This window comes from Monodon monoceros, unplaced genomic scaffold, assembly GCF_005190385.1.
Source record: "Monodon monoceros isolate NGI ecotype Baffin Bay Population unplaced genomic scaffold, NGI_Narwhal_1 Super_Scaffold_9, whole genome shotgun sequence".
In the NCBI taxonomy this organism is placed as follows: domain Eukaryota; kingdom Metazoa; phylum Chordata; class Mammalia; order Artiodactyla; family Monodontidae; genus Monodon; species Monodon monoceros.
In genome coordinates this window covers 17,101,091-17,122,418 of record NW_021703786.1, presented here as the reverse complement: position 1 = coordinate 17,122,418, position 21,328 = coordinate 17,101,091, and the positions used below count along the sequence as shown (strand labels likewise).

At 54.3% G+C, this 21,328-nt stretch overlaps 1 protein-coding gene and 1 long non-coding RNA gene across 4 annotated transcripts; one reads left to right on the top strand and one right to left on the bottom strand.

Moving 5' to 3' along the window:
• Positions 1 to 1,594: 1,594 nt before the first annotated feature.
• On the bottom strand, positions 1,595 to 13,937 carry IGFBP4 (insulin like growth factor binding protein 4). 2 transcript variants are annotated; one of them, XM_029211371.1, is made up of 4 exons: positions 13,308 to 13,937; positions 5,914 to 6,071; positions 5,011 to 5,145; positions 2,354 to 2,779 (listed from the first exon to the last, which is right to left on the bottom strand). In XM_029211371.1, exons 1-4 carry the CDS (start codon positions 13,654 to 13,656, stop codon positions 2,645 to 2,647), a joined length of 777 nt encoding a protein of 258 aa, XP_029067204.1. In that variant the 5' UTR covers positions 13,657 to 13,937; the 3' UTR covers positions 2,354 to 2,644. The 2 variants fall into 2 exon arrangements, with proteins under 2 accessions (XP_029067203.1, XP_029067204.1); XM_029211370.1 differs by lacking the exon at positions 13,308 to 13,937 and having other exon boundaries at positions 1,595 to 2,779; positions 5,914 to 6,727.
• On the top strand, positions 8,611 to 20,874 carry LOC114888818. 2 transcript variants are annotated; one of them, XR_003791891.1, is made up of 5 exons: positions 8,611 to 11,225; positions 14,101 to 14,392; positions 14,536 to 15,586; positions 15,686 to 15,764; positions 17,936 to 20,874. It is a non-coding gene; the product is annotated as an uncharacterized LOC114888818 (long non-coding RNA). The 2 variants fall into 2 exon arrangements; XR_003791890.1 differs by having other exon boundaries at positions 14,536 to 15,764.
• Positions 20,875 to 21,328: the final 454 nt, after the last annotated feature.

The following is a 21,328-nucleotide window of genomic DNA, read 5'->3' as shown; positions in this document are numbered from 1 at the left end:
TCCTTCTTTTTTGACAACTAGGACCTGGCTCCCAGATGGTGCGGGCAATCACCATGGGTGGGGGGCGTTCTGTGGGATGTGGGATTCCCACTCCCAAAGCGCACATCCTCTGTTCTCTTGTGTTAGACAGCTCCCTACAAGCCCTGCACTGAGGACACCTAATGAGCGGAGGAGGGAAGGACATACACACGCTGTGAATTTCACTCCCTCTCTCTTCACATCACACCCATTCATACTCAGATTCATACAGCCCACCCAGACACACCACACAAATGTGCGTCACATCTACACACACCCAGCCGAGGTACACACGCCCTGTAAAAGCCCACACTCTCACTCACATTTCAGGTGTCACTTCACTATATGCACACACGTGCGCGCACACACACGTTATAAATACACACCTATCACAAAGGCACATCCCAGGGCACACGTGCAGCTACTTCCCAAGCAGACCCAGGTTTTTTTTGGAGGCACATGAAAAGAAAAGGACCTCTTACCACCCATTCCAAGGATACAAGAATAAAGCATTAGGAAGGGAGGCTGGAGACAAAGGGGAATTTAAAGAGATGCCTTAGGGAAAGAGATACTCTCCCTACATTTGGCTTAGGGACCTAAAACTTCATCTTCAGCCTACACTCAACCTCCTCTCCCAGCATGCCTTGGCCTCGGCCCCAGAAGGAAGGGGCTCTATGAAGAGCAGGCCCCCTAGCTGAAGGAGCGGCACTTTGTTCTTTATCTCCTGCTGCTGGCAGCAGCCTGTGGTGCCTCAGGAAGACTAGATGGCCGTGGGATGCCGCCACAGAGGCAGAGTTAGAGAGATGAGGACTGCGGCCCCAGGCTCAAGATTCAGACGGCACAGGTGCCAGTGCATCAGGGGCCAGTGCAATCGAGAAGCCTGGGAGTGCCTCAAGAGATCAAACACACACACACACACGCACACACGCACACACAGCACAAAGGTGGGAGGTAAGGAGCATTGGGAGATGACCAGGAATCCAGTGGTACCACGTGGGCACACATTCTGGGGCTGGCACTGAGAGCCCACAGCAAGATCAAAGATACCCCCACTCCCAACCCCTCAGAATGAAATCTCAGCCCCAACCCCCAGTCAGGAATCTAGGCAGTCAGAGCTGTGGAATGTGTTGGAGAGCTTACCCCCTTTCCCTAGCTTCAGGGCAGTACCTCCCCTCACTAAATCGATAAATCAAATCCAGACGCAAACCCAGTCTGCCTGATGCCCTAGGAAATGCCCCCGCTTCACACACCAGCTGATCCCGGAAATGGCTCTGGCCCAGCAGGGCTGGCCCAGCTTGCTCCCTCCCTTCAGAAGCCATTACTGGCCCACCAGGAGTCTGAACACAGCACAGACTCTGGGGACAGAGAGGCTCCCCAGGAAGAAGCTGCAAGGAAGAGGAGGGTGAATTGGCTGACCCTTTGCAGTCCTTTTACCATGTAAGACAGTTCTCCCCACCCCTGGTGCATCCCTGTCTCTTAATTGTAAATAAATCAACCAAACACCATTGTCTACGGTTTTTTTGGTTTTGTTCTGTTTTGTTAAAAAAAAAAAAAAAAAAAAAAAAAAAAAAAAAAAAACAAAAAAAGACAAGACATCATGGCCAACTGGTAGGTTCCTAAGTCTCTTTCCATCCAGTCAAGCCAGAAAATGCCCAGTGGGTAGGGAAATATCGGGGAGGAAGGTCCAGGGAAGGAGGTGTGGGGAGGGAGGCAGAGCCACAGACAGCCACTGAAGGATGGAGTCATCCTGGTGACTTCCTGGCTGTGACCACAAATGGCGGAGGAAGCAGGACCCCAGGTAAGTCCCTCACCTCCCAGCATGTGGTTTCCTTTCTCCATCAGGCACATGCAGTCCAGCTGTGCATTCTTTCCTCCTCCCCAGTCACTGCTCAGAGATGGGCCCCACCTCCCCAGCCCTCTGTCCTGCAGGCCTTCCGCCTACCTCTTCCCTCCCCCAAAGCAGGGTCTCAGTTGCCAGGCAACAAAGCTAAGGTGGGCTTGTCCCTGCAGGTCCTTCCCCCTGGAGGGACCCGGGGAGGAAGTAAAGGGGAGCCTGGCAGCCTTTAGCTTTGGAATTGGGTCTCAGTCGGTCTCCTAACCACTGAGTCATCTGCTACCCCACACTTTCCCTATGGCCTCCACCCTCTGACTAGTTTGAGGGGAGGGACAACGGTCAAGGTACATGTCTATTTTCCTCCCCTCACTATGGGACTGGGACTTTTCTTCTCCTACAGACTTGTGCTCACCTTATAGGAGGTGGCCTCACATGTCTAAATCAGAGGGAGTCAAAATAAGAGCCCGCAGGGCTGAACACTAGAGCTGACATGTAGTATGTGGTCAAGAAGTGTTTATAGATGGCTGAAGGGCTGAATGAATCCAGGATCAATTTGGAAACATACCAGGGCTCTCTCAGGCTATCTAAGCCCAAAGGACACCCCTAGGCTTCGGCTCACCCCAAGGGCACACCCATGCTCATAAGCACACACGCACACACACAAACACACCCCAAGGGAAACTTCTGGGCCAGAAGCAGGGCCAGGACTCAGACCCAGGCTCCAGGTCAGCTCTGCAGCCTCCAGGGGAGGGGGCAGCAGGGGGCAGTGAGCCCCCCGCCTGCTGACAGGCCTCACTCGCGGAAGCTGTCAGCCAATTGATGGCAGTCCAGCTCCCCCTTCGGCTCCAGGCCCCCCGGAAGCTTCACTCCCGTCTTCCGGTCCACACACCAGCACTTGCCGCGCTGCCCATCCAGGGCCGGGTGGCACTGCCAAGACAAGGGTGTGAGAGGTCAGATCTCAGGCAGCTGGCCCCGGTCCCAGCCCAGCCCCCAAGTCAGACAGTGGCTCCAAGATGGACTCTTGAGGGCACAGGCTTTCTTGAACATGGGTCCTCTGAGCTCACTGGAGTAAAGCTGGCCAAGAAGGAAAGGTCCAGACAGTTTTGGTGCAGAAGGTCCCGAAGCCAGGGTCCTGAGGAAGTTCTGTAGCCTCTACCTGGAGGGGAGACTGGATCCATGGAGCTGAAAGGTGCAGGTGGATTTGAAAGGCTAGGGTTCAGGTTGGAGAAGTCTTTAATTTGTGTTCTGATTGTGTTTTACTTTGGGTTCTGATTGTGTTGGGACTCTAAGAATAGGATTATGGTTAAGACTGTGATTATCCACATTGAAGTTAGTGTAGGATCAGCATGGGAGTTGCAGTTGAACTGGGAATTATGACTCAAACTTGAGTGGGGTGAGGCTTAGAGCCCAGGTCAGAAATGGAATTGGGATAGAGACAGAGGTCAAGGTCAGAACAATGAAAGCAGTTGGGCTAAAGTTTGGGTCGGGATTAGACGGGGGAAGAGGAAAAGTAGGGGGTAAAGGTGTATTTCAGAGTCAGGGTTAGAGTTGGAGTGAAGGTTGTCTCAAGGGTCAGAACTGGCCTGAAGATAAAGGGTCAAGTGTCAGAATTTTCAGTGGGATAAAAACCGGGGGGAAGGAAACACATAAACGTGTATACACAAAGAGTGAACCCTAACGTAAACTATGGACTTTAGTTAATAACTAATGATCAATTTTAGTTCCTCAGTTGTAACAAATGTACCACACTCATGTTAATAGGAGAGGCTGGGGGTGGGAAAGTAGATGGGAACTCCGTACTTCCTGCTCGGTTTTTCTGTAAACTTAAAACTGCTCTAAAAAATAAAGTCTATTGATTTTTTTAACGGGGAGGGGGGACAGTTTTTAAAAATTGGAACAAGGGGGAATTCCCTGGAGGTCCAGTGGTTAGGACTCTGCTTTCACTGCCGGAGGGCCCAGGTTGGGGAACTGAGATCCCACAAGCCGCACGGCGTGGTCAAAAAAAAGGAAAAAGAAAAATTGGGACAAGGATAAAATTGGTATTGGGATAAAGGCTGGAGGGAGGTTTGGCGTTGGTTTGGCGGGGAGACCTTTGTGGTCCTCCTCCATTGCACACCTCTTCATAACCTCCTCATGCCATCCTGGGGTGTGCAGACTCGGGGGCAGCCTTTCTTCTCCTAGCTAGGCCCCTCCTGGCTGAGTGGTGGTCCACCTTGTGGATTCGTCTGTAGAGCACGGAGTGGGAGGACGTGTGTGCCTACACCCACAAGGGCTGGAGGAGATCCAGGCCACACCCAGCACGAGGCACCCCACCCAGTGTCCTGCCCAGATATGCCACCCTTCTGAGTGAGCCCGACTGAGACAGGCCAGAGATGGGGCTGGAGCAGGCCAACCTCGTTGACCATCCCAGCGTCCTGGGGGCTTGTCAGAAGAGCCCATGTTCTAAGGGAGTAAGGAGGTACAGAGGTTTCTGCATTCCTGTCTTGTCTCCTGCCTTGTCCTTCCTCTGCGGCACCCAAAGTTCCCATCTCCAGCTGTCAGGTCTGGCTTCACCTCCAGCCTGGCTGAACCCCAGGTGGTTTGGCGGCTCAGCTTGGGGGAAGGGGCAGGCTGAGTTTCCTCCTCAACTCTTCAAGACCTAGCCCCTCCATTCCCAGATGAAACCTCAGCCATCAGGAGTTCCCTGGCAGTCCGGTGGTTAGGACTTCACGCTTTCACTGCGAGGGCCTGGGCTCGATCCCTGGCCAGGGAACTAAGATCCCACAGGCCACACGTGGAAACCTCAGACATCCAGGGACAAAGGAGAACTCACAGGAGTGGAGGAAGGAGAGTGAGAGAGGGCTGGAGGCAGAGGTTGGCAGGAGTGCCAGGTCTGCATCACAGATGGTGACTACACAGGTCATAGAAATAAGCCTGGACGGGGAGGCAGGGTAACTGGTCTACCTTTAACTCGCTCCGTGGCTCTGGGCCGGCCTCTACCCCTCCCTGGGCCTCAGTCTCCTCACCTGCAAAATGAGCTGAGGTCCTGAGGTTGGGGGAGGGTTTGGGGAGGGTCCAAGGGGTTAGGTTTGGGTTGAGGCGCTCCCCCCTTCCTGAGACCTCCATCCTGGACATCCTGGAGCTGAGGCCGGGCCAAGTCGGCGGAGATGGAGACCCACCTGCTTGGGGTGGAAGTTGCCGTTGCGGTCGCAGTTGGGAATGGGGATGATGTAGAGGTCCTCGTGGGTGCGGCTCTGCGAGGCGGCCAGCCGCTCCAGGGCCCGGTGCAGCTCACTCTGGCAGGAGCCCTGGGGCTGGAGGAGGGGGGAGGATGAAACTGCTCAGCAGAAGGGAGAGAGGCAGGAGGACCGGGGCTGGGGGTCAAATCAGGACTGAGGGCTCTGAAAGGAGGGTTAAGGCCTGGAAGCTGAGCAGGGCCCAACGAGGTAAAAGGAGGAGCTCGGGCTCAGGGGACACTGGCGAGCAGAACAGAGGGACATTGAAGAGAGGACCTTGAGCCAAAGGGCTTCTAAAAAGGAGGGCTATGATGTGAAGGGAACTTGTGGGGAAAGGAAATCTATGGTGAAGGACAGGAAGGGGATAATTTCTAAACAGGAGTGACGGATGAAATCATATAATTAACAACTTGTAAGACCCAGGCATGGATCCATCAGAAACACCCATCAGAAAGGACATTAGCCAGACCCTGGAGCAGGGTCCCAAGGCTCCCTGCTATGGCCAGCATGAACCCTTTAGCTCCTGAGAAGCTCTGGGGTGGGGAATCCCTGGGAAGGGCCAAGAAACATCAGGAGGCTTGGGGCCGCTGCTGTTCACCAACCAGTACGGAAGTGTCTCAGTGTTTAACAATAACTTCAGCTACCCCAGTGTCTAGAACTGGTGAGCAGGAAAGGAATTTCAAGAGGAGGAGTGAGGACTTTCTGGGCCCTGATGATGCATACTAGGTGCCTCCTGCACACAGCAGACACCTAAAGAATGTTTGCTGAATGGACATTGTCCAGATCTGGTGATGGTGGTGCTGTGTGTGTGCCTATGCACATGCGCGTTTGGTCAGAGATCCTCACCACAGGCCGGGCTTCCTCCCGAGGGACCCCGATGACCTTCATCTTGCCCCCACTGGTGCTCCGGTCTCGAATTTTGGCGAAGTGCTTCTGCAGGCACCTGCGGTCATGGGCGCTGCAGGGGCTGAAGCTGTTATTGGGGTGATCACCCTCGTCCTTGTCTGCAATCAGGCCAAGATGGGGAAAGGTCAGCGATGGGAAAGGACAAGGCAGCACAGCAACCCAGCCTCCCACCTGCTTTCTCCTTCTTAGGGATTCTCCAGCCTGGCGCTGGGGAAGAGCAGGGGCTCTGGGGGTTGCAAAGAAATGAAAGCAGCACCCCGGTTTCTTCCCCACTCCCCAGGATCTCCTCAGGAGAATATTCCTCTTGAAGTCCTTGATTTGTCCCTCACTCCACCCAGTCCAGCCCTCAGATGAGTCACCAGCTGCAGCTGCCCAGACAGCAGGAGGGTCCCCTGGGCCCTGCAGGGAGGTCTCAGGCAGGCAGGGGGCCCCACACCGAATCTCATCCCGCTTGCATTCAGCTCTTCCTACCATCCCCCTCTCGGTCTGCTCTTTCTTCCTCTCTCCTTTCCTACTCTTTTCAGCATCTCGCTGAGCCAGCCAGGGGATCCCCAGGGCTGTCGGCTCTGCTGACCCTCTTCCAAATGGCCAGAATCAAAGTTTCCATGAGTGATGAGAAATCTGGCCCAAAAACTCTCTCCATTGGCTGCACAGGAGAAGTGGGAGTGGGTGTGTATGCCTGCATATGTGTGTGTGTGTGTGTGTGTGTGTGTGTGTGCGTGTGTCTGAGACACTGTGTGGCTCCAGGACCAAGAGAACACCCTCACACATCCCTTCAGCCCCCACCCCCACCCCAAAGTCTCCCATCCTTACATTTCAGACCCCATCCAAAGTGCATATCTGTTGCCCAGAGCCAGGGCACTGGGGACGCGGAGATGGGGGTGGTGAGGCTGAACCGCCACACTTTCCCTGGGCTCTCCTAAAGGCTCTATCCGAACTCCAGAAAGACCCCATCCAGAAGTCCCAGAATTGTAACCGCTGCTCCTCCATCCAGGCGGCCAAAACCAGAACACAGGGCTGAGCTGGACAAAGAGATCGCAAGATCCCTCTGCAGATCAGAGCCACCTCTGAAATGCTCGGGTTTGGCAACTTGCTGCCGGCCTGAGTGCAGAGCCCCTGCCAGCATTCCAGATGTTGGCAGCAGGACAGAAGGTTACATCTGGTTTGCATCAGGATTTTTTTTCCTGAGGAGTTAGCAGGTTCCTCCATGCATGGCAGCAGTCCCAGAGCTGCCTCTGGGTTAAATGGTATTTTTCTGCAGAGCCAAAGTTAGTTGGGGGGTTAGTTCTCTTTTTATTCTTCTAGTTCTGGGGGTCCAGGGGGAAGCACGTGGATAAAGGGAAACCAGGCAAGGAGGAATCTAGACCCCCAGAAAGTCTTTGTCAAGATTCCACACCAAAGGTTATGTATAAAATTCAGTCACCGAGGATGGGAAGAGGTTTTGTCACTGATGCAGGGCTGGCTTAGAAAAAAGCAACAGAGGGAAGGAATAAATGAAGCAGATAGATATAATCCCTCCTTCTGCCTATTTAACATCCCAAGAAGGACAGTCTGGAGGGGACTTCTGTCCCAAATGATCAAGTTCCCGAAGGTCAACCAAGGAGAAGCCACTACAGCAAGATTTCCCGGCTGGTGTGGGCAGCAAAAGAAGGGGCAGATCAATTTCAGAAGACCAGGATTGTGCAAAGCGGGCCATAGGAAGATAGACCCCAAGCCCCCAGGCAGGAACCAGAGAGAAGACCTGAGATCCAAGCTCTTCCCTGAAGACCTTCCCAAGGAAGCTTCTGGCTAAGAAGGCCCAGGCTGGCCAGTGACCACCCCCCGCCATCACCACGTCCGCCTTGCCCAAAGCCACAAGACTAGTGGATGGGGTCACAGCACTGCAGGTGTGTAGGCTGGAGCTGGGGATTGGAGAGAAAGGAAATAGAAGACCTAAAAGAATTGATAGATTTGTCTTGGAACCACAGAAGCGGAGCGAGCTTAGAACAAAGGGGGCCACCATTCTACCTGGAAAGGCTCTAAGGATCCCAGGGGCTCATTTGACAAAACCCACGACACTACCTTGAGGGCCCCCTTCAACCGGAAAGGTTTTGTTGTTCTTCCTTCGAGTTTGCTTTCTTTTCATGACCATAAAGGAAAGCACGGCTGTGCACAGTGACACTTGTCCCTCTTGGTAAGTGGCCAGATGTTCTTAGGTTCCCTAGGAAGAGTTTTCTAATGCATGGGGCTGCATCAGGAGATAGAGTTCTGCCCTGGAGGTGTGGCACGTCAGGGTGGCAGAGGTCTCAAGGACCCGGAGAGATATGCCGTAGAAATTCGACTACTTTCCAACATTGTGTTTCTATGAGTCAAGTTCACAAAAACACTCGGGGGAGGGATTTTTTTTTTTTTTAACATCTTTATTGGAGTATAATTGCTTTACAATGGTGTGTTAGTTTCTGCTCTATAACAAAGTGAATCAGCTATACATAAACATATATCCCCATATCTCCTCCCTCTTGCCTCTCCCTCTCACCCTCCCTATCCCACCCCTCTAGGTGGACACAAAGCACTGAGCTGATCTCCCTGTGCTACACGGGGGATTATTAAAGGATATTTGGAAAGATCATCCCTTAATTTAGGAAGTGCCATGAAGGAAGACAACTGGGTCCACTCACTGAACCCCGGGGACGCGTAGGGCATAGGGCGAGCTTGGAAACATAGCTCATGTTCTTGTATCAGGAAGGCTCCCGTCACATGGGACATTATCAGCAGGCAGCCTGCCCGGCCTCCCCCACCTTGGTTTCCCCACCAGCTTGTGTCTCAGCTTAGAGTAGAACACGGCAGGCAGGGAGAGTGGCTCCGTACTGCCTCTCTCAGGGGCAGGGGTACACAGACTATGTCCCTATCTGCCAGCTCAGACACAGACAGGCTGGGACTCAAGGATCACAACCATACACAAACAATCACGTGTCCAGACACACACTGGTCCACGCGTGCACACCCACATGCACCCAGGCGCCCTGACCCTGCCCTGGCCACAGCACAGTGACTGTACCCCGGCTGTTGACTTTCCACTTAATCTGTAACTTCTTTTTGCCCAGTCTTGTTTAACTGGCAGACTGAGACCCCACCCCAGGATCCACCCTAGGCACTAGGCTTGGGAGGGTGAGGGTCATAGCCCTGAGTCTCTAAAAAAACCGTTCACCTCCCCATCTCTAAAACTGGCTAAATTCTTGCTACTTCCCTGCTCATGCAGGGGGTCCATCCTTCTCGTGCTGCTCACCCAGGTGGCGCCCTCTGGAAAAATCGCAATCCTGGTGGGTTCCCCTCTGCGCGGGAGCCGAGTCAAACCTGCCCGCCCCCCACCAAAGGTCGGACCTCCCGTCATCTGAAAGGCTTGTTTGGGAGGCGGGGCTTCCAAGGTAGGCCAGGTCACCTCCTCTTGCCCCGCTGGAGCTAGGCCAATGACATCCAGCCACAGGGGAAAGCTTGGTCTTTGCTCCAGCCACAGAGGAAGGGCAGGGACCCAGAGAAAGAAGAGGTTTCACAGCTTTGCCACAAATGGCTGCAAAGTTCATGGTCAAAGCTAGAAGATTTCCTCTTCCTTGCTGCCTGATTTCATCCTCATGATTTCCCTTCAACTCCAGCCCCCACTCCCCTCAAGACGCCCAGGGTGAGGCTGTGAGGTAGGTGGGCCCAGCCAACCAGACACGATCTGGAGGGTCACCCACCTGCCCTACAACAAAGGCCTTTTCCTCCTTCCCCTGCACTCTGGCTGGAGAAGCCAAGACCACCCATGCTGGGTACCAGGCTTCTCTTTGAGGTCTGGCTCAAGGGGTGTCCCCCTCACCCTTGTGCCATGCTGCTGGCCTCAGACTAAAGAGTCAGAGAAGGACAGCTGGCCCTTCCACCCTACCCCCTCCGCTCCTCTGCATGTCCCCCCAGCTTTGCTCACTTGCCCTGCTGTCCCCCAAAGCCCCAGCATCAGAGGAGAAGTTAAGCTTCAACTTAAATCCATTCGGCTTCCTCTTCATCACCATCCTCATCACTGCTCCAGTACTGAACTCTTCCTCCACGCCAGATGCCCCAGCCCTGCAAGATAGGTCCCACTGTCCCCCCTTTTTATAGATGAGGAAAAGAAGCAGTCTGGCTAGAGGAAAGGAGAAGAACTTATCTCTGCAGCTCCTATGTCTTTAAATGGAAAGACTCCTGATACCCGAGGCACCAATAATTCTGGCTTTGCCAAAACTAAAGAAAAAATGTTAAGCAGCCATGCCCCCCCTTCCCCCCTCCCCCAAGGCACAGAATTTCTGGGAAGGCCCTGTTCCCATGACATGACTGGATTCCCAGTACTGAAGTAGGGGGGACAATATTTGCTGTGTTGACTAAAAATTAACCCAGGCTGCATGTTCCCTAACCCTGTCCCAGAGGGACCCAGAGCACAGTTTAGGATCTCCCCAGTCCAAACGCTAATCTTCCCACTGTCCACTCCCCCAGATTCCACAAGTCGAGGGTCAGTACACTGAATCAGGATTGTGGACTTCTGACACACGAGTCCCACCCCGCCCCCACCTCTGGCAGCCTGAGCTGTGTTAATCCACAACCTTTTCTGGCTTGGAAAGCTGGGACAGGGGGTCACGGCAGAGGGCACAGGGGAGGGCGTTAGCCAGGAGAGGGATGGGGGAGACCTGCCCCAGGAGCAAAGAGTGGGCCTCTGGACCATAGCAGGCCAAGGCAGGGGGCAAGGTGAGTAACTGCTCTCCCCAGTCTCCTGCTGAAGCTCAGCCCCAAGAGGAAAAGGCAGGAAGAAGAGCGTGATTGACCTCTCTGCCCAACTATTCCCCAGGCAAGAAGGCCCTTGGGCTTCCCTGGTGGCGCAGTGGTTGAGAGTCCGCCTGCCGATGCAGGGGACACGGGTTCGTGCCCCGGTCCGGGAGGATCCCACATGCCGCGGAGCGGCTGGGCCCGTGAGCCACGGCCGCTGAGCCTGCGCGTCCGGAGCCTGTGCTCCGCAACAGGAGAGGCTGCGGCGGTGAGAGGCCCGCGTACAGCAAAAAAAAAAAAAAGAAGGCCCAAGCTTTGGGACGCAGGAGGGACAGTAGCCTATCGACAGCGGAAGGCTCAGGAGGACAGCCGGGAGAGGGGCCGAGCCCTGGCCGCCTGGTCTCACCAGACACCCTGCAGGGCTACTGCACAACTCTAGGAGGCGCCTTTCACGTGGTGCAGTGTGGCCCGGGCCGTGGCAGGGGTACTTCTGAGATGACTGGGAGGTAAGAGGGCATGGACACAGCTTGCTGAGTAGGTACCTAGTTTCCCCAGGGCCCCCCAGACCTCCCCTTCCCCTCTCCCGATATCTGCCTGCACTGCAAGGGTGGAGGCCAAGGCAAGGAGACCTTGGGCCCTGTAATCCAAAAGGAGCCTAAAGCTGCCTTTCGAGGCTGGTGTACACGATGTTCACAGGACACTCACAAACTGTTCACACCATGCCTCCCCAGCTCCTAGGGGAACAGTTCCTTCCACTTCAGGACGGGGTGTTCCTACCCAGCCAGGGAAGAAGGGGCTCCCAAGACCCACTGAGGGCTCTTCTGTCCCACGTCCAAGTTGGTGAGAGAGGAGGGGCTCACCAGCCATCCTAATCTGGTGCCAGATACCCGCTGGCCGGTGGAGGGTGGAGGCACGAAGCCAACGGCACCCGTTATACCCGGGGAGCCCAAGGGCTCAGCCCTCACTCCCAGTCTGGTCCTGTACCAGTACCCCTCCTCTCCCACTAGCACTGGCATCTCTGCTCCAGGATCAGTGACTTACACCCTCAGAAACCCCCCACCCCCGCTTCCCAGATGTGCTGGGTGTCAGGCTGGCATTTCTCCTAGAATGTTTTCTGCTGACCTATCTCTCGCTGCCCAGGGGCAGGAAGGGCAGAGAGGCCCGAGGCCCAGACCCCTGGGGTCCACCTCCTTCCTGTTTTCCCTGCATCCTGCTCTCCTCTGGCTAACAAGCTGCAGAGCGTTGAGGAAGTGGAGCGGTCTGGGACCCAGGGCAGGAAGCTTGGGGCCGGAGTCCCAGCATCCGGACTGCAACAATGGAAGCTTCAAGCACCAGGAAAAGAGACAGAAACAGACAGAGGCACAGGGAGAGCAAAACAGAGTCGGAGAGGGAACAAGAAACAGAGGCAGAGGTAGAGAAAGGCAGACAGAGATTCTGAAAGCAACAGAGAAAGACAGGAACAAAGACAGAAAGAGAAACGGTGACAGAGTCAAGAGAATGAGCAACGGAAAGAGACTGAGACGAAAGTGAGCAAAGCAGGGCAACAAAAACAGGAAAAGGAATAGAATAAAGAGAAAGAAACTGATAACGGGCAGGAGATATTGAGGAAAGGAGAATCTGAGAATGTTGTTAGTGAAACTAGAGATTGAGAGATGCAGCAGGAAAGAACAAAAGAATAAAGAGAAAGAAGGAGAGAGACAGAAAGACTATAAGGGAGAAACTGAAAGTCTCCCTGAGAAATAGAGAAAGTGTAAGAATGAGTTTAGGGCCAGAGACCTTCTAAACCTCTCTCTCCCTTTCTCTCTCACCCCACCCCCACCCCCCGCCCATCCCTCCGCTCTCTACTGCCTGTCCCGTTAGGTTTCTGCAGCTCTGGGCTGGGAGCCAAGACTTGCTTCTCTTCTGCCACCTCAAATGGCACCTGCCAGGAGAAAGGAGCAGGGTGCCTGTGTACCAGGGCAGGAGGAGGTGCCCAGGCCTGGCAGAGAGACCCCTGTCTTCCCAATACCTCTCAAAAAGCTAGGTGAGCCGGCCTGGGGCTTTGAGGAAGGGCCACTCTGATGCCCCTCACCACCAAAGCCACTCTAATTTACATGTCCCACTCCACCCCACCTCAGTGTCAAAAGCTCGAGCCCTGGCTTCGCAGACCCCTGGGGCCTCCACTTGTGTCCAGGGTGAGGGGAGGTCCCTGGATCAGGAACAGAAAGCCTCCACTGCCACCAACCCCATCCTCCAGGTATATGGCCCTAGACTGCTCACTTGCAGGCTGTGGGCTGGGCCAGGTCACTTAATTTTCCACTCTTGCCCCAGCAGCCAGGACTACCATTGAGACCTCTCTTCCCAAATAGGCACCCTTGAGATGGAGGGATGGGACAGAGTCCTCTTTGATGGTGGCAACAGGCTACTAGGGACTTGACAGCAGTTTCCTTGGCTGACCCTGTCCCGTGCCAGTCGGGCCCTGCCACATACCTGCCTTCTGCTCAGCTCACAGGGGATTTTCAAGAGCCTTTCAGGCCAACCCGAATGGGGAAGGGGCTTCTGGGAGGGGAGGACCCCAGGGAGGGCGTGCAAGGGCTGGGGCACCTTACCAGAGGGCTGCAGGCTTTCCTGGATAGCCTCGATCTCTGCCAGTTCCATACACACGCCTTGCCCGTGCACCAGCGTGTGCAGGGGCTTCTCCACGCCCCGGGGCGGGTAGCAGCGCAGGCCGGAGCCGCAGCGGGGGGTGTACACCCCGCAGGGCATCCCCTTGCCCAGGGCGCAAGTGGCGCAACAGCCGCAGCCCGGCTCTCGCACCAGCTCCTCGCAGCCCACGGGGGGGCGGCAGCGCGCCAGCTTCTCCTCGGAGCAGGGCGGGCAGTGGATGGCTTCGTCGCCCAGGCTCGGCCCGGGCCCGGCGGCCAGCAGCAGCGCGGCCACGAGGCACAGGGGCAGCATGACCGGGCGAGGACGGGGCACGGGCGGACAGCGGGGGACACGGAGGCAGCTCCCGGCGCGCCTGGAGGACCCGACCCGGAGGGCGCGGGGACACGGGGCGGCTCCGCTGGCGGACAAGGACGAAGCCGAGGAAGTCAGCAAGCGGGCCGGAGGGGAGCGAGCCTGGCGCTGCGCCGCATCCTCGGCCCGGCCCAGGCGGCTGGCTGTAGGGGGGCAGGGGGCTGAGCTGCTGCCCGGGACCGGCTCCCCCGGACTTTATACCGGCCCCTGGCCACACCCCCAGCGCCTTCCCGGGGGGGGAGGGGGGAGGGAGCAGGGGGGAGGGGAGGGGGCCCAGGGAGAGGGAGGAGGAGGGGCGGCGGTTAGGGGGAGGGGGCCCTGTCCTAAGTCGTCGCTGCTGCCGCCGCCGCCGCTACTACATCTGAAAGTCCTTTTCTGCCGCAGGAGAAGGCGGCGCAGTTTGGAAGCCACGGCAGGCGCCGAGAGCGCTTCTGAACCGGAGCCCGGGAGGGCAGCGAAGGGCGAGCGAAAGCGAAGGGGCGGCTCCGTGGCCCCCTCCCCCGACCTGGGAAGATTCTCCCCGGACTCCACTGAGATGGCCCCGCAGTCCCCCCGCACTGAGAGCGCGGCGACCTCCTAGCCTGGACTCCCAGCTCCGGGGATTCAGTCTCCCTGGCCAGAGTCCTTCCCACCCCACTCCAGTGCTTCCAGTCCCAGCCGCTGGAGACCAAGTCTGGTGAGGAGGGGAAAGGGGGCCCAGAAGGGCCTAATGGCCCTAAGAGGTTGAAAGGCTCTCTCCCCACTTGCCCCTTCCAACCTGCCCCTGCCCCCAATCTCCCCAGGGTTCATTTGGGCCCCTGTCCCCTCTGCCTTACACAGGATGGCATCAGCAGAACTCGCACCGGGAGAGGGAGGTGCCAAGACGCTTGCTCCTTCCTGGATGTTTGCTTCTACTGCCCAGACCCACTCCCAGAGGGATATCAGCTGAGGAGATTGCCACTCTCAAGTGCACATTGCGCATTGCACACCTCCAGGGGGCACCATTTCTCCGGTAGTCATCGTAGACTTGTATAGCTGTTGTGACTGCTTTCCAGCAGATGGCACTCAAGCGTTTTGAGAAAGGGATGCCTTTTTCTAATGCACCCAGCAGTGCTATTGGGCTAGTGTCAGGGGTGGCTAGGCCCTCTGTGAGATCCTGTTGGTGCCTGTATCCCCTACCCTTTGCCTCAGTCTTGCTGGGATTAGGAGGGGTTCTAGAGTAGCACGTGGAGAGGGGACTCCTCTCCTAGGTGGTCTCTCAGGTCCCCCAGGGTTTACCCATCCTCCCCCACAAAACCTTCTGCTATCCTGGAGCTGATTTCAGGGTAACGGCGCCTGTCCAGGCATACCTGGTGACCTACTGTGGATTTGTTTGGCTTGGCCTAGAAAGCTGCAGGGCGGCCAAGCTGAAGTGCATATCAGAGACCCTCTTCCTGCTTCCTCTCCCAGCGCAGGGGTTTTTTCAATCTCACAGGGATTGGGCCCTCTCCTACTTTCTGCAAGTACAAACTGTCCAGGTGAGAGGAGGAAGAGGGGCTAGAAGCTGGACCTGCAGGGGCAGAACCAAAAGTTGCAAACTGACGGCACCTACTGGCAACCATAAAGACTGCAGGAGGGCTGGGGAGTCATGGCCGAAGACAAGATTCTGGGATTCTCTCCGCGCCGTCTCATGGACTACTGGGGTCTCTTCTGCCCCATCTGCCTTGGAGAAGGGTAAAGAGAACCAGGATCCTCAAGTCCCTGGGGAAAGCCTGGCCTGTCCCTGATTCAGAAAACTGCCCCCAGCCCCCTCCCCGTCCTTCACCATCAATGGACCCAGTTCTGCCACAAATTTATTGTGTGAACTTGGACACCACCCCTTGGAGCTCGAATGTCCCTAACTGCAATGGAGGTAGGTCATCTCCACCTAGCCTAGCTTTTGAAGCTCTTGTGAGAATAAAATGGGACCAGGAAGAATAGTTCTGATCCCAATGCCAGACTTGTCTTCTAGAAACCGCAGACCTGGGAGGCATAAAGGTACTGGGACATGGAGGAAGGAGGGCAGAACTGGCGAAGAAGCATGAATGCAGGTGAGTGTAGGCAATCTGGACAGATTTCCAGGTGAGACAGATGCCCACACTGCTACCCCAGCAGCCCCCCCAATCCATCCTCGGGCTCACCCCCATCACCATCTAGGATAATTCCTGGGAGGCAGGAAAATGAACACGAGGAGGCCTCCCCACCATTCATGCAACCCACCTTTACTGAGCACCTGTTGTGTGCAGGCTTTGTGCTACATCCAGGGGATCCAGACACAGCCGAGACCACTGTCCGCCCTCAGGGAGCTTACTGCCTAGTGAGGGGAGACAGACATATGAATAAAATAAGTGCAGGTGCCCTGGGGGTGTTTATAGGGGGCAGGGTGGGCCAGAGGCACAAATGGTCAGTTCGACGTCCAGAGCGTGGAAAGACTTCATGGAGGAGGTGACCCTTGAGCCAACAACGGTCTTCCATGCTAGAGGAACAAACACAGGTAGCATCAGGCTAACCTGGATTCTATCCCAGTTTTGCCACCAAGGTCACCGGGGAACCTGAAACAAGTTACTGTCTGAGCTTCACTGAGCTTCACTTTTTTTTTCTTTTTTTTTTTAAACATCTTTATTGGAGTATAATTGCTTTGCAGTGGTGTGTTAGTTTCTGCTTTATAACAAAGTGAATCAGCTATACGTATACATATATCCCCATATCTCCTCCCTGTGGCATCTCCCTCCCCCCCTCCCTATCCCACCTCTCTAGGTGGTCACAAAGTACCGAGCTGATCTCCCCGTGCTACACGGCTGCTTCCCACTAGCTATCTATCTTACATTTGGTAGTATATATAAGTCCATGTCACTGTCTCACTTCGTCCCAGCTTACCCTTCCCCCTCCCTGTGTCCTCAAGTCCATTCTCTACGTCTGCGTCTTTATTCCTGTCCTTACCTGGAAAATGGTAAGAAAGAAAAACGGGTTGGGAGGGAAGAGAGAGAAAGAAAGAGTGGCGCGTGCAGTACCCAGCAAACAGTAGGCACCAAATGTTTGCTCCCTCCTGTCCCTCCCTGGTGGAAACTAACTTCTCCACGTGGCTGGAGATCCCTCGGTGGCAGGATCTGTGTATCCCCCACCAGACCAGAAGTTCCCAGTGGACTGGGTTTAGTATCTCCTCCTCCTCTGGCTTGCTGGTGTCTGCGAGAGGCTGTATATAAAGGGCATGGGATTTGGAGTCCCTGGACCTGGGTTCATGTAGCAGCACAGCCACTTAAGAGCTTTGTTACACTAGAAACTAACATAACATTGTAAATTAACTATACTTCAATTTTTTTAAAAAAAGAGTTTTGTGACTTTGGACACACACTTAACGTCTTGAAGGGTCATTTTCATCCTCTGTTAAAAGAGGGAGAGAGAGAATAATTGGGCTTGCCCCACAGGATGATCGCAAGAAAAAGTGAGATAATGGAAGAGAAAGGGCTTTGGAACCCGAGGAGTGAGAAGCAGGTGCTGCGTATTGGCTTTCTCCACCTGACCGCTGTCTATTTGACGACAGGGAGCCCCCCAGAGGCAGAAACCTGGTTCTGCCTCTCTGTGGTCCTCCCCAGCCCAGGGCTCTACGGGTAAAAGAAACTCTTCCTTCCCCTCAGCATCCCTGTCTGTCCCTCACCTCCTGGACACCCAGGGGGGCCAGGAAGATGCTCCTAATGGAGGGGTGAAAAGCCTCGCTCCCTTCAGCCTCTCCCACCCCACACCCTCACTGGCTTGTTGCTTAGAAAGAGTCTCACTAGCTCCCTTGTTAGGTCAGTATCAAATGTCTACTGGGCTCCAGCTGGGCTTCTTAGATAATCAATAAGAAAAAGAGCTCTATTCCCAAGGGAAAGACACAGTCCTGTCCTCAGGGAAACACCCGATCTGATGGGCTTGCCCCAGGGAGCATCTCATAGGATGGGGTAGGCAAAATGTACATAATAATGAAGATTAACATTTAATGAGCGTGGACCTCACACTGGACATGTTCTAAGTGCTTCACTATGTCCCCTTCACAACAACCTCATGAAGTAGTTAGTCACTATCATTATCCTCTTTTTAAGATAGGGAAAGTGAGGCACAGAGAGGTATGCAACTTACTCAAGATCACACAGCAAGTAAGTGGAAGATCAGGGATGTGAACCCAGGCAGCCTGGCTCCAGGGTCTGTATGATTAACCCTTATGTTTTACTGCCTTCCAAAACAGCTGGTCGGAAGCATTGTAAACAAATGCCAAGAGCAAAAGACTATGGTGCAGCATGCAAGCTGATCAGAGCAGAGGGGACATTGACGTGGGATGGGGCCCCAGGCCTCCCCATAACTTTGGCTTCCCAGCCCCTGTCTGGCTGCCCTGGACTGTGCACTGTGCCCACACCAAATAGGGAGCTCAGCTTCCCTCCATGTTGGCTGATGTCCAAGCCCCCGATACAACATCCTTCGTAGTCGCCCCAGGTGTGGGCTGAGCAATGGCACCTCAGTATGGCTGCCTCCTTGCCCACCAGTGCTCCACACTTGGCGAGACCAGATCAGGAGAGCAAGGATCTCCACAAAGACTCCACAGCACAGAGGGAGGTCTGGTCCAGAGGACAGAGCCTGAGTCCTTCCCACAGGTCATGCAGCTCCAGAAGTGAACACCCAGGCAGGGGAGAGAGTGCGGAAAGGAGAGCCCATCTGCCGTTGGGCTGGCCGGGATCCAGTTTCATATCTCCAGTCCACCCTGCTCTGCTGCTTGCAAGCTTTGTGGCCACTTGCCCTTCCTCGGCTTCAGTTTTACCATCTGTAAAATGGGGGGAGGGGAACTCATTGAATTGTGAAGTCCTTTCCAGCTGGAGCAGTCTAGGAATCTAGAACCTCTGGAGTTCTTTTACATGGTCCTAGGCCCGGTGTTGGCATGGCTTCCAACCCTCCAGAGTTTGCACTGTTTCCAGGCTTACTGGCACTGGCAGAATCTCTGTCTCATTGCTCAAAGCCTGCACAGCAGATGAGCCAAGTGAATGATGCTGGGCTCTTTGAGAGCTCTGTCACCACCCAGAGAGGTGATAAGGCTCACCCAAAGGCACACGGCGAGTAAGTAATCCGGCCAAGGCTTAAGCGAGATACAGTTACTGCCTGCTACAGACTTAACCACCTGCGCCATGCTACCCCTGCTGCCAGAGCATCGCCAGCAAGCCATGGGTTCAAGACTCAGGGAAGGTGGAGATGGGGGCAGTGGGCGGGGGAGAAAAAGCACATGCTACCTGGGCGAATCTATTCAGAAGACACTTGCAAAAGTAGAGACACAGAGGCAACTCCGGGCCAAGAGAGACAGATGTTAGGGTGGGAAAATCATCCTCCCTGCCTCCCCTGACACCTGTTAAGAGCAAGGTGTCTGCTTGCCAGGTGCCTCTTGGCCTGATAGCTCAGAAGCTCAGAATCAGAGCAGACCCCGAGTCCTTTCCGCACACTCCCTGGAAGACTCCAAGCCCTGCCTCTTACTCCCCTGGCCCTGGAGAAAGAGTGCTACCTACCCCTTAGAAAATCCCAAAGAGACTCTACCAAGGGACTGGTGACCCCACAGAATCGCCCCCAAAAGAGCTCTAGGATTAGAGACCCCACAGAGGAGTCCTCAGATTCAGTAAAACCCAAGAGACAGGGCCTGGGTTCCAGAGAGATCCCAACACTCACACACACAGGGGCCCGATTCCCCAGCTGCATGCGTCGCCCTCTCCCTACCAGCACTAGGAGTTCACAAATAGCCCCAGTCGCACCTTCTGCTTAGTCCCAGACCTCTCTTCTGGCCCCATCACCCCACGTCCAGAGCCAAGAGCTCTGGTCCCTCACATCAGGCTTGATGTCTCACCCTTTCTTTCCTCCCCACCCCTGCCCACTTCACCCCAGCCTTCCTCTTCTCCCCAACCAGGAGAACATCCTGGTCAGAGGAGCTTCCCAAGCTTGGTAACCAACATCCCAACACCACTGGGGAAAAGTGAGGAAGACACACACCCCCCCCCAGGACAAGTGAGTAGACTGCAAGAAAGGAAGGGGGAAAGGAGTAACTATGACCTCCATTCCCTCATCTGCAAAATAGGGATGATAACCATACCAGCCTCGTAAGGTTGTTACAAGACGCTGTACAGAGTGCTTCCTTCTGGTTATACCTCATTTAATAAATACATATGGAGGGCTTCCCTGGTAGCGCAGTGGTTGGGAGTCCGCCTGCCGATGCAGGGGACGCGGGTTCGTGCCCCGGTCCGGGAAGATCCCACATGGCGTGAAGCGGCTGGGCCCGTGAGCCATGGCCGCTGAGCCTGCGCGTCCGGAGCCTGTGCTCCGCAATGGGAGAGGCTACAACAGTGAGAGGCCTACGTACCGCAAAAAAGAATAAAATTAAAATAAATAAATACGTATGGAAAAACATAATGGAATACTACTACATATCCTCCACCAGACTTGGTAACGATTTTAAATATTGACAGTACCAGAATGTGGAGTAAGGGGATTCTCGTACAATGCTGGCAAGAAAACAAACTTGTACAACCACTTGGAAGCAACCAACAATCCCACCCTGAGAATACACCCAATAGAAAAGTCTGTGTGTGTTTATTTGTGTGTATTCCAAAACACACGTATAAGAGTATTCATAGCGGCATTATTCAGCCAAACGTTGGAATCAATAGTAGAATAGATAAATCTATAATTGAATAAACTATCGCTACATCCAACAACATAGAGGAATCACACATTAAACAGATTAATACTGTATGATTCTCTTACTCAGAAGCAGGCAAAGCTAGTCTATGGTTTTAGAAATCAGGTTACTTTTGGTGAGAAGGGTGGGAATAATCGCCGGAAGGGGTCTCATGGGGTACAGGTAATGTTCATTATTTAGTTACATAGTGTATTAACTATGTGAATGTTCACTGAGCTAAACGTTTCTTGTTCCTGCACTTTTCTGTATGTTACACTTTAATGTTTTTAAGAAAAAACTTTTTTGTTTATTTTTTTAAAGAGCCCTAGCTCTCAAGTCATCCTGCCTGGACTGGATTTCTGGCAGTAGATTTAGAATAAGGTAGCACATCTCTCTGTGCCTGGGTGCCCTCATCTTTCATATTAATCACCCGTCATGTTATATAGGGTGGCTATAGTGATTAAATGAATGAATCTGTGTCAAATGCTTACAATGATGCCTGCTCCTTATTAAGTGTCCAATGAGTGTTAGTTATTAGCCATGACCAGCCAGGTTAGTGAGGTGAAGAGCCTGAAACCAAAGCGCCGGCACTGAACTCTGGATTTGCCATTTCCTGGCCCTGTGACTTCAGCCAAATGACATCCTCCCTCTTATCCTTAAACGCTCTCTGTTGTAAAAGAGGAATAACACCAGCCCAGCCTGATAGAGAGCTGTGCGGGAACCTACAGAGACTATCTATGTAAAGCAGTCAGCGCAGTGCCAGGCACAGATACATATTAGCCATGATGATGACTGATCACCATGGCAACCCTATAAACCCATTTTATAGATGGGGCTCCAGGTAGTCAAAAGACTGGATTAAGGTCTCATGGAACTAAACGTGATTTAAATCCTTTTGGGGGATGATAGAGCTCCACCTGGCACCCCCGCCAC